At 38.6% G+C, this 13558-nt stretch overlaps 1 protein-coding gene across 2 annotated transcripts in view; it reads left to right on the plus strand.

The window, feature by feature from the left end:
• Positions 1-4899: 4899 nt before the first annotated feature.
• Positions 4900-13558, plus strand: part of LOC121431749 (synaptopodin 2-like protein) — a 33479-nt gene continuing 24820 nt past the window's right edge. Inside the window, exon 1 of one of the 2 annotated variants that reach the window (XM_041629444.1) lies at positions 4900-6470. In XM_041629444.1, the coding sequence (XP_041485378.1) occupies positions 6165-6470 (306 nt within the window). In that variant the 5' untranslated portion in view covers positions 4900-6164. The remainder of the gene's footprint in view (positions 6471-13558) is intronic. The other variant, XM_041629443.1, reaches the window with a different exon arrangement.

Consider the following 13558-nt stretch of genomic DNA (forward strand, 5'->3'; position numbering starts at 1 on the left):
CGCAACGGTTAACGTTGATTGACAGGGTCTTTGGATCGAAACGATAGTGGGTACTGGTTTGTCAACAAGCCCCCCTCCCCCTCCAACAAAAAGTGGGTTATTTCACTCCAAAATTAAGGGAGTTTGGGAAAATTTTCTCTCCCAAATGAAGGAGATTTTTAGTAAAGTCTATACTTTTTACCAACAAACCAAATTTCTTGCAGGCATTGCTGCATAAGGTGTATAACGTACGAATCACCCCCAGAAAAAAAATCTTGGGGTGCTGAAGCATCCCCCCCCCCCCGTTTCCCAGGGCCATGGTGGTTTGAATTAACATATACTTGAACTGTAAGGTCCCATTCTGTACCTGTGGCTATAATGTAAAAAATGGTCCTTGTATAAAACTGTAGCTGAAACTAGCCATTAAGTGCTTCAAATAAGTGAAAAATAAATTGATCAGATACACCGTCCCCATTCTTTTCTATATACTACGTGTTTTATTATTATTATTAAACTCCCCAGCAAAAAAATAGAATATACATTTCATAATTTTGTATTTGTATCTATTTAGTCTCCGAAATTCGCTATAAAAAGCATAAGTGTACAAATAAACATATAAAAGCAAGATACAAAATAACAAGTTAGAACTAACTACAAAGAAACAACAATATCAAAGAGACATGAAAATAGTGAAATTGGAAGGACACCCAGTTGAATCAGCTCTGCCCATAGACAGTACTGTTCTTCCATGGGTCCAACGATTAAAACACAAGTGCATACATGATTTTTTTAATTCGTAATACATCACACTTCAAATTTCAGCCATTATTTTTAAAGCAATACTAATGTTAACCTTGGTCTTTAAGATTCCTTCGTTCCTAACACGATAACTTCCGAATCCTCTTTTTTGAGGGGAAAAATGACAGAAATGAGTCAACGTGATGTTCCGAACCAGCCACAAGGGGTCTGTCATTCACCCTCAGTCAGGTTTAGGGGTGTATAAGGGAAGGGAATTCTGACTCGTTTGTGGAACTAGGGGGCCCTGAAAACCCGGATTAGAGGACTGAGCCATGAACCAAATCTGGATCCATATTAAGAAAACATTAACCTTAACATGCCTGTTGCACAAGCGATGGATGAAATAAGATTTAGTTTGACTAACATGACTAAAGTGATGTTTGGGGGTTCGAAATCGATAAACGCAGAAAATGTTTGGATTTTTGTTTGTACGCGTCTTTTTAGTTTTTGTTTGTACATGATTTCAGCCAAGTTCGTAGTTTTTTGCGTTATGCACAAAAAATATAGAATCGAAATGAATAGAACTTTTGTTACAATAAAATAATGTTTAGGTATAATTTCCAATACATCATGACGCGTGAAATCAGTGAATTCACCCCCCCCCCCCTTGAACAACAAAACAAGCGTAATTTAACATCATAAAAATGAGTTGTTTGCATGTCAAAATTCATTGAAAATTAAAGTAATCATAGTCTGCAATCATAATGCTAAAAAACGTGTTAATTTAGTCTTGTCCGTCAGGTTCCATTCCGAGCAAGATATTATGAATAATGATATAAAATAATACTTATTCAAGAGGCAGGGACGTTTCCCACAGAGCAAACATACCCAAGCCATCCGCCACAATGATTTAATATAAAACTGCAAGAAATTATTATATCATTTTAAATGTTTAGGTTTTATATAATTATAATGTAATAACCTTAATATTATTATTATTTTTTCTTCCACTTTTTCTGTAGTTGAAAAAACCATAGTGGCGATCGGGAGGTCGCCCCACATCCTGATCCATCTCCTCTGCAACCAGGGGTGGATCCAGAATTTTCTAAAAGGGTGGCATATTTTCCCTAGGAAAATCTTTAAAGCAAAAACTAAAAAGAAAAAAAGGTTTTCAGTAAAAGATTAAGGTAATTTTGTCGCGCGTCCAATTTGAGAAGCAAAAAAGTCATCAATAGTGTTTGAACGACGTATTCCCATTAAAAACTTTCCCTATGACTCTTAAGGGGGGCACGCTTGTGTATTGACGACGTATTTACAAGTCCCCCCCCCCTTCTGGATTCGTCTCTGCCTGCAATAGAATTAAGGCCAATGTCACACTCTTAAAAATGTTGGGCAACATAATGTCCACACAACAATGGGTTAAAACTTTACCCAATTCTGTGTAGTTTTAAACCAATGTGTGCTTTGGGTGAAAACTACACAGTATTGGTTGAAAACTAACCAGAGTTATTTTTTGTAACCAATTGTTGAGTGGACAGTATGTTGCCCAAAATTTTAAGAGTGTACTTGTGAATATGAACGAATTTTCTGTGTATTCCTCTTATAACCACAACCATGGCAACGTTCACTTTTCATAGCAGGTGGAAATGATGTCTCATTATAGATCCTAATTACATAATGAAGTCACGCAGGGATAGGTATGTTATGCTATTAGCGTGTTTTGGAATGCGACATACATTATTTTGGTGGAATTTCAATGGGATTCATTCGGTGGAAGGATATAATGTGCAACCTATAGCATACCTGGAGTTAAATAATTGTATTTGATTTGTTTGTTTGAATGCAAAAATTCTTTCATGAACACGTGATCACAACAACGAGGTGTAATTTCTTGATCACAATGATCTACATCTATTTCTTGATGTCAAGTATTGGATGGTTAAGCATGAGTGTTGGAATTGTGTTCGATGTACTTTCTAACAGTTTGTCATATAACTGTTGATATTTCTCTGAAATTATGAATCTTTCATTGAAAGATGGCCATGGTGGCGGACGCTCCCCTAACATTTTTCAAGCAGTGAAAAAATAATAAAATTGAACGGGGCGGATAAAGGGAGAGAAGACAACTCTATCATAGCCTAACTAAACAATAAATGAAAAAAGGCGTTTCCTTAAGGTTGTGTCACCCCGATAGCAAGCATCCTAGCACTACCCCTGAAAGACGGTTGCTTATTCGATATGAGCTTGTCATATGAGTTTTTGTTCTATTTTCAAAACAAGTTTCACTCCAATTAATCGTAGTCCGTAACCATGGAAACGAAAGCTGGCCTTACTGCCAAACGACAGTTATACCCACTGGTAACGAGCCGCGTCACGATTAGAACCATGGTCTTATAATCATGGAGTAATCGTAGTGGTCTCATCAGATCGTATCGTATCACATGGAGGTGCCGTGGCCGAGTGGTCTAAGGCGCCTGGCTATACATGGAAAGTCCGGGGTTCGATCCCCGGCCGCGGCACCTATGCCCTTGAGCAAGGCATTTAATCAACCATGCTCTTTTATCATGCTTTCAAATCAATGGAAATGCTATATAAATGCATTATTTGTAACTGGGTGTGCACTCGCTTTCGCGATCAGCTACGAAAAGTCCATCGTGGAATTGTGGTGACGGATCGCATGCAGAACAGTGGGAAGGGGCATACGACGTAAATAGGATCGAGAATCACGTTGTAATATAGAGCATCGATCGTGCCCTCAATGCCCTCTACAAGCATGTCCAATGACCCAAAGATCATTTATACATCGAACCGTTTCGGATGTAATTAATCGGGTTGGGACTATTGATGAATCACAGTTGATGGCTGTTGGGTTACATAATGACAAATATAAATACCGGCGAATTTCCGTATTCGTTGATCCGGCAGCACGTTACCTGCTCTTGTGACTGTGTGGCGCTACTTAGTTGGTCATCTGCCAGGTACTCAAGAAACAAAGAAAGAAAGGGCAAGAGATGTGGAGGTAATGACCTATTGTGGAAAAAACGAGATCAAGGGGCCGTTTCATAATGAAGATAAGAGCGACTTTAAGAACGACTAGTAAACCTTTCTCATGCGCTAAACCATCGCCAATGAATACTGTATACCATTTACCACAAGAAAGGATCACCAGTCGTTCTTAAAGTCGCTCTATAACAGCTTTATGAAACACCCACCCGCGCGGTCACTTTCACCAAAAATTACAACCGTTGTAACTTCACCATAATGACAAATACCATGGATACCTTGATTGTGATTGGCTGCTGAGACTTGTTACCATGGTAATTGTCATTAAGGCAGAGTTACAACTGTTGTGTGTCCTGGTTCTAGGACTTTGAACTGTTTGTCCGTGGGATTTCCATACGCCTCATCTAATTTTTGACGATGTCTGAAAACGTAACTATTCTTTCTGTGATCGACTGAGGGGCTTTAGTAATGCCACACGAAGAGTACGTTTTAATAAAAAAAGTGATTATACGCTTTCTTAATTTCTGCTTTGCAATGATCAAACTCGATTTCCTCCGAAATAGCCTCCTCTTCCACAGGTGGATGCAACAGCTTCCTATTATAGTAAACCACATCTAAACCACGAAAACCGTTCCACCGACTTAGATTAACGGTTCGTCACGATGCACTCCTAAAATGTTGGGCAACATACTGTCCACTATGTGGGGTAATGTATAATGGTAATATATATACAAAGTGGAATGTTCTGCTCGGAGTTGCAAAGTTCATACATGATTTTCTTCAAGTTAATGGTAACTAAAACAGGGATTTTTTTATCATGTAGATGAAAACCACATTTAGAAATAAATGATGGTCGACTCGTTGATGACGGATCAAAATTGATTTATATCATAATCGAAATGATGGAATGTAGACGGTAAAATTGAAAATTGTTGTTGGAAAGAAACCAACAATTTTAGAAAATTTTGAATAGATCACCCCATGTTTTATAAGTTTAAAAATATTTGTTATCATTATTCTGAGAGAAAAAAGATCTACCATGTCGAACAATTTAATATATTTTATTGATATTCAGCTCTTCCTTTAACGGTGCGTGCGGATGAAATCACGACCCACGTTTGTCATCGCGCAATCGGTGGGCATGCGAGCAAATCCGAGTACATTTCGTTTCGCTCTCTGGTGCCTGTGGGGGAAAAACTTTTGTATGACTAATACCAAGTAGTTGATAATACAATATTTGAGATCTGCCTCCATGCCAAAGCCATACAAGGCTCACTCGTGTCAGGGTATCCGATAGACGAAGTGGACCCTCGAAAGAGTGCTCGGATGAGAACATTGTGTGGACATCGGTGGAGTTCAGCCTACCAGAATGAGGACATGAGGGTATCGTTGATTAAATCATCCATCACTAAACAAACTCGTCATTCCTATTGGCTTAGATTGGACCCCGTCTCGTCGTTTTTGAGTGAGATACGTACCACATACCTCAAACAGGAGCTCGAATCCATCGAATTTTGAGATACCGCCAGAAAATAGCATCGATTGATGAGGTGGAACACTCAGACATCTTTCGCTCGTCATCGAGAAGTCGGCCATAAAATCTTGATGTTCTATTTAGATCTTCGAAGGCTGTAATTAATGAGTCATTTAATGGTTTATCAAGGACTGGGATAGGTTATTTACGACTCTATCGTTCTGTCATCGAATTGTATCGACGTTGATTGCTTTTCGCAGTTTTCGAAGACGGATCAACCTAAACATTGACTAGTCCTCCTTTCAAATCTGGGTCATGTTACGTGAAAATTACAGAGAAGAAAAAAGATGATGCTTTGGAATCTACCAAACGAGCTTATAAATCGGAAGGATGTTGCCGCTACAGGGTAGTAGAATGTTTTGGATTAGATCAAGTTCAGCGTGATGCGAAAGCATTCTTATTTAGACTGTGTGTCTATTCTCATATTATTCGCATCATAATATAATCCTAGAAGCCTCGTAGACTCGCACGATTTGGTGAACGAATTATATCTACATAGACCAAACATCACATTGTAGAATACTTAGGAAGTTTAAAGAGACACCTGTAAACTATGAGTTGCTCGCTCATTCTGTTGGAGAAGACGTGTTTAACTTGCCATGATTCTGTAATGTAATGTTCCCATCGTTCATCTCAAGATGTCATGTCGTTATACCTGCAACATAATGCATTGGTAACGGATACTTCGGGAATTGTCATTTACTTTCCCTGATCGTATATTTTTTTTATTGTACGTTTCGCCGAGGACTTGTTTGTTGATTAAAATGCCACAATTTTAATTCACGAAGATTATCAAGTTCTGATATCAGGTAAAAGTTCAAACGTGAAGAGCGCATCATCCTCAAGACATATCTTTGAAGGATTAATTTCTCACTTATTCGGAGTTACCTGTTGGGGATTCGAACCAATCATGAGTCGCCACGAAAGGGTGATCCCTCTACCAAATCTCGCAGGGGGGTACTCGCTTACCCTCTCTTCCAAAGATTCCAACACCCTTGTGATTCGGCTGGTCCCCGATGAGGAGGTGGATACCAGTGGTACCCTTGGCCAGGACACCGGGGGAGGAGGAGGATGGTATGGGTACGGGGATGTCAACGCCAATGATAGCTTCGATAGCGGTTACCAAGGATACACACCCCCTCGGAATAGGAACATCAGCCGGCCAACTTACATTGGTTTTAAGAACGGACTTAACAATGGGTATTACTCCTTACCGGTGAGTTCCTCTTAATTATAGGCCAACAATAGAGCACCAAGGTGTTGTAACAAAACAAATTACAGTGTTCGTTGTCATGGTAGAAGATCTTATTATTCATCAAAAGGAGTATAAATTGCATGCACTTGTTTTTTGTGTTATATTTTTCTTGTCCGTCAATTATCTGGGGGTTTCTTCGTTTCTACTCGTTTTTTAAAAAATAAAGTTTCGTGTTTTATCCTTGTTTATTCTTTGATTTTTTGGCGAGTTAAGATGCCGACGACACATTGTGCCAATCTGCAATGACTGCAAGTAAAATATCGAATCTATATTACACAGAATTAAAATTACGATAATTAGTGTTTTATGGCAACTGCCAACATAGATGACACTCTTTTTGGAAGTACGTAGTGGAGCTTTACGTCGTATATATCGTTTGAAACACACAGTCGGTACAAGAAAATGAAGTAGCGTCTGTAAATGACTATTTTTTCACTCTAAAAGAAAAATGGCACCGATTATTATTACCCTTGAAATAAGGTTTTTATGTTCAACTAAGCAATTTTAATCATTAGAAATCTATCTCCTTGTTTGTATAATTGGGATGAATGCGAATCCTGATTGTAATAGTTTTTCAATAGTGCATTCAAATTCTGCGATTTGAAGTTCGAAATCAATTTCTGTCGTAACACGAGAAATAAAATATAAAAATACTTTGAATTAACAGTGCATTATTTCTGTAAGATATGATCTTGAACTCCCGTATGGGGTGTCTCTGGGGTGTGATGGGGGTATTTTTAAACCCCTTTCGGTGGTCCCTGGTAAGCATGGTGGGCAAGGTGAGAATCTTAGCAGGTTGATGGCAGAGCGAGGTGGGATAATATTTCCTTCCTACTATACTAACGGAAAGGGGGTTAAAGTATCGATCAGGGAATGTGTTGGAAGAGGAGGGGGTACACCTCACCAAAGGAATGGGGTCAAGTACTGGAAAGGGGAGGGGGTTAATAACTCCACCTCCTTACAAACGGAAGAGGGGTTAAAGTATCGATCAGGGAATGTGCTGGAAGAGGGGGGGTACACCTCACCAAAGGAATGGGGTTAAGTAGTGGAAAGGGGAGGGGGTTAATAACTCCACCTCCTTACAAACGGAAAGAGGGGTATTAAGCATCGATCATGTCGATCAAGGAATATGCTGGAAGAGGGGGGGGGGACACCTTACCAAAGGAATGGGGTTGAGTACTGGAAATGGGGAGGGGGTAATTACTCCACCTCCTTACAAACGGAAGAGGGGTTAAAGTATCGATCAGGGAATGTGCTGGAAGAGGGGGGGGGGCACACCTCACCAAAGGAATGGGGTTAAGTACTGGAAAGGGGAGGGGGTTAATAACTCCACCTCCTTACAAACGGAAGAGGGGTTAAAGTATCGATCAGGGATTGTACTGGAAGAGGAGGCGGGGATATGTTGTAAACTCTCACGAAACATGCCAAAGAAAGGGGGTTCTACTGGAGGAGGGGGCGGGCAATAATCCTACCTCCTTACAGACGGAAAGAGGGGTTAAGTATCGAGCAGTGAATGTGCTGGAGGAGGTGGAGGTAAAGTATTTCCTGAACCTCACCAAGGGAAGGGGTTAATGTATCAGGGAATATACTCGGATATTTATGGAGGTGGTTGTGTGTGTGTATGTGTGTGTGTGTGTGGGGGGGGGTAATAATTCCTCCCTACACCTCACTATGAAGAGGATTAAGGCATGGAGCTATGAACACTGTGTTAATAGCTCCATGGTTAAGGTAGCGAATGTACTAGAAATGGATTGGGGTAATAATTCTCCTCACAAAAGGAAATGAGGTTAAAGGACAAGTCCACCCCAACAAAAACTTGATTTGAATAAAAAGAGGAAAATTCAACAAGCATAAAACTGAAAATTTCATCAAAATCGGATGTAAAATAAGAAAGTTATGGCATTTTAAAGTTTCGCTTATTTTCAACAAAATAGTTATATGAACGAGCCAGTTACATCCAAATGAGAGAGTTGATGACATCACTCCAGGGCGTCAAATTATTTTTTCTTCCTCAGGAGCAAGTTTTGAAGCTCAAAGTTTCCTCAATCAGCTGGTAAAAAACAACCACTTGTGGTTGATTTTTCATAATCAACATTATTCTGAAATGTCTACATTTTTGCGCATTGTGAAGAAAGATACAACATGAGTTACATATTCACATGGTTGTACTGTTACAAAGTCACCCCAATAATACTTGATAACTTATTATAGACTTTCAGTACTCACTTTGGCTTTGTACTGTTACAGGTAGTGCATATAATTGAGCATCTAAATGGATGAAAGATCCATTCCCAATCAGAAACTATTAGTTTAATGATGGAGTTGGGTCGTTTAGACCTAGAGGTACAATACACCTTTCCAGCCTGGACGTTAGGACTTCTTACTGATACAACTTACAGTATTTATTCTGTACTGCTTTATGCTTAAATAGACCTTGCAATTTTGTACAGTTGTAATCGTATATATTGTGTACTGCTTGCTAATGCTTATCTCTAACATCATACAACTTCTGTGTTGTTACAACTTACAGACTAAGAATACTTATTTTGCACTGGTAGAGTTTACATGGTCCTTAGGAACTTCAGTGCGTGTTATATCATGTAGGCGGTAACTAGCACATCAAAATGAACTATATCACGACAAACGTTTATCGTAGTAAAACTATTCTTATTCTCCTTGTGTACACTCTCAATACAACAATCTTAAGTAAGGGATATAATATCGGATATATATATCAGAATCTCAAGTATCAATTAATAGATAAATAACATTGTTTTGCGCCTATAATTTCCTCACTCAGACCTGTCCTCACCTCACTGGCACTGTGCAAGTGCAAGGTAAGATATGTATAAAAAATCCAGAATAAGTGTGCTCAGTATTACTAAATACTCTGCTACGTTTTGCAAGCTAGTCTAGACGTAACTAAATGAATGAAAATATGGCACTTTTTTCTTAGTCTCACTGGCACTGTGCAAGGTAAAATATGTATTAAAAAATCCAGATTAAGTGTGCTCAGTATTACTGAATTACTCTGCTACGTTTTGCAAGCTAGTCTAGATGTAACTAAATGAATGAAAATATGGCACTTTTTTCTAAGTTTTCTCTTTTCTTCTTTTTTTCCTCCTCCTCCTCCTTTTCCCCTTTGTTGCCTTCCTCTTTTCTTTCTTTTCCTCTTCCTCTCCTTTTTCCTCTTTTTTTTCTTCTCCTTTTTCCCATTTTTATTTTTTCTCATGAAGGCACAATTTCCTCAATTTCTTCTGTTGCTTCCTGGGAGCGGTGCTCCCCGCTCCCGCCAACAATTTGACATCCTGACATCACTCACTCACTATTTCTTTTGTATTTTATTATATGAAATATGAAATATTTTCATTTTCTCATCTTTTTCATGTGAAATGAAGTTTCATTCCACCCTGAACACGTGGAATTCCATTATTTTAACATTTTGTGCTTCAGGCAAGGAGGTCCTAATCGTCAAATTCGTAAAAATTGAAATATTGTATAATTCAAACAATAAAAAACAAAAGAAATAGTGAGTGAGTGACATCATTGACTCTCTCATTTGGATGTAACTGGCTCGTTCATATAACTATTTTGTTGAAAATAAGCGAAACTTTGAAATGTCATAACTTTCTTATTTTACATCCGATTTTGATAAAACTTTCAGCATTGTGCTTGTCTGAATTTTCTCTATTGATTCAAATCAACATTTTTCTGAGGTGGACTTGACCTTTAAAAAAATACCTCCTCGGGTATGCAAGAGAAAGGGGTTATTCGGTAGAAGGAAAATGATCGACTCGTTTGTTGGGAAAATGAAGGGGGGATGTAATTGAGGTTGGAGATTCTTAGTACTAAAATAATGAAAGTTGATGTATGTTACAAATCCTCGTGATCGCCATTTGAAGATTGGATTAGTATGATTAATTTGATTTTCAATTAGAGAGCATTATCATGAAGAAATGATGCAATAAACCGGAGTTGATTGCTTTCAAAACTTATCAGTTGCCAAGCAATGAGTAGTTTCACTCACTTAAGCCGTGTAGTGTTGCGATCTTAAGGTGATTGAATGATGTTGCGATTACTGAATATTGTTCTTTTGTATGATGACAATAAACTGGGCTGCGTCTAATTTATTTCTTTTCTACGAATTTAATGGTCTTAATTGATCTTGTGACTGCTGGTCTCATTACCACTTAGTACAGCATGTAAAGTATTAAGCTCCTTCTCTCATCAACATCTCCCTTTGTCTCCCCCTATATTTCCCTTCCCCCTCTTCGTTTCAGTTTCTCTATTTTCCCTTCCTTCTTATTTACTTCTTTATATACTCCCTCTCTTTTTTCACCCGTTTCATTGTCTTCTATCTCCATGTTCCACCCCTCTCAGCCCTCCTCGACCCCCGTCCCTTCCTTGCCTCGATCTGTTCCCTCGTATCTTCATCGACGTTCTCTCACTCCAAGCTATCGCTATGCCCCTCCCCGTTTTCTTTCTTCCCCACGATCATAGCTATCTTTGATTGGGTTTTTTCATTACCCCCCCCCCTTTTTTTTGCCCCTGCACCCCTGAATTTGATGAATGGCTCCAGGCCTCTTGTCTCGATCTATTTACATCTTCGTTAGATTGTATCACGACCATACAGGCTGCAGGGGTTGACATTCAGGCACAACTCAAAGCGCATATGCGTTTGTCTTTTAAGTTTATGAATTGCATTTGATTTTCGACAGCAACCAAAGTAAAACTATCACAAAAAGTCAAAACCATACAATGTATTGTAAGATTGGCGTTGTGGCGTGTGCCTGTAATCCAAACTACAAATGGGAGATATTACGAATTGATGCAGAGGTTCGTGGTTCGAGCCCTCGTCACATTCGAATGATGACGTTAAATGTCCGTCCAGACGTAAATAATCATAACATCTGATTGATATTCTTTTAAAAAAATAAATAACACACACTCATACTATTAGATCAATATAACATAGTTATCTTCTTGCAGAAAGACTAATCAGTTCGAACCCAAAACAGAAGCAGAGAAAGGGAACGGATGTATAATAACAAGGATTGTTACACTCATATCCGCAGGAATTAAGGCTGGCCCAGCAGTGGAATCGCTCTGAGGGTATACGATAACCGGGGAACTCCCCAATAACTGACGTCATCTACTAAATAAAAAACATCTCCTGCTGTTCTCCCAGTGTTAGAAACTGTTAACAGAGTTGTAAGGAAAATAAGGGAAAATATGGGAAAGGGAAATAAACATTGCGAGAAATGACAGAAAAGGGGGAACTGGAAAAGATAGATGAACTTCAAGTATAATTATTAACGTCAATGTTAAAGTTAAGATTACCCATATTTACTGATAGGAGTAGGGAGCTATTTTTGAGGGGTTGTATCATGGGCACTTGTAAGCATTTTAAGGGGTACTTGAGGAAGGCGAAAGGGAGAAAGCAAAGCAATTAAGCAAAATATTTTTTGTTTATCTTTTTTTTTCATTTTAAAATTTAAAGGGAATGATCCGGAGTATGAATTTGATGAACTTTTAGACTGTATTTCACTTACTTATTTTGGGAAGTAAAGTTACGGAATTCTCGGAGGGGGGGGGGGCTGCCACTGTCCTTATCTGCGTGCAGCTTATTGAAAAAATGATGTGAGGAAAAACGACTCGTTTTTGTTTGGCACATGCATACTCGACATGTGCAAAAACGGAAAATGTAAAGTGAATTCGGTACTGTAAGTCTCCCCCTGTCTCCGCAGATAAACCATCATGTCCGACCTTATCCGACCCATAAAATCCCAAAACGTGACCATACTTTGGCGATAGAGCTTAGATACAAAATGCGTTTTCGACAATGTTTTTTTCTTTATTATTCAAAATATTTTCAGCTTGCATGATAGATACATTTTACTGTGTCCAAATTCTCGACAAAGAACAACCACCATATTATATGCGAGCATGGCGTTGTAATTCAGTGGTCATGGACGGGGAAAGGGTTTTAATGTCTCGATTAGCGATTCTTAGACTTTTTTTTTTGGGGGGGGGAAGAGAGGACCAAAATACAACAGATTACTTTACAGTTCGAGCTCCATTTCGTTGAAATGAAAATGCAGTCATGTGGTAAATGTAAAGCGCCAGTTTATAACGTTAAGCACTTTAATGGTGAATATTTTTTAATGAATTATTAAAGTCGATAATGAAATCCCAGTTGTGTGCGTGTGTGAGTATGTTTGAGGGTTGTGTGAGGGTGTGAATGTGTTTGTGTGCGCGCGCGATTGAGTCTTTACAGACGTGTATCAATCAGATATGATTAGTTACATTAAATATTTTAACGTTCTTGTCACGGGCATGATGGGGGAAGGTTACTCCCCCCCCCCCTCTCTTCCCTCGCTTTACATTTCATTGCCGCTGTATAATCGCGCATTTCTTTAAAAGAATTTACATCAGTAATTTATCACGAATCTTAATTTGCAGTTTTGTATACCCTTTGATAATTAAGGACACTTCAGATATTGGGACATTGCGGGTACATTATTGTTCCAAACAACATTCATGGCATTTCGACAGAGAATGTTAATAAATTTATACTTATTCTCAATTGGATTGATTGTTGATTAAATTGTAATTACATCAAGGCGAAAACACTTCACTGGTTTCTTACATGCAACGTTCCGATGTAGTTCCACCATACATTGTACACGGAAGGATTTTTTTTTTAACAAGTTGTACTAATTTGTGATGGTGGCGCCAAGTTGGGAGGGGAGATGTCTGAATCGAAGGTGCTCTATTTTCTGATTTTAGAGAAGTATGGCAAAAAGAAGCTGCTGAAAACTGCTTATCTAAAAAAAAAGCCAATGGAGTAAATAAGAGTCAAAAGGGGCCTAAGCTTTCGATCCTAGCAGAATCTTCTTCGGAGGCAAAATGACTAGATTAGAGAATGATTAGAGAAGTATGAAAACAAACACACAAATCCCAATGAAATTAATCAGTTTAATCACTATTCATACTAAGTTATTAATATACACAACAGACATACGCCTGCTTGTTATATACTATTATCA

Source organism: Lytechinus variegatus, chromosome 18, assembly GCF_018143015.1.
Source record: "Lytechinus variegatus isolate NC3 chromosome 18, Lvar_3.0, whole genome shotgun sequence".
Taxonomy (NCBI): Eukaryota; Metazoa; Echinodermata; class Echinoidea; order Temnopleuroida; family Toxopneustidae; genus Lytechinus; species Lytechinus variegatus.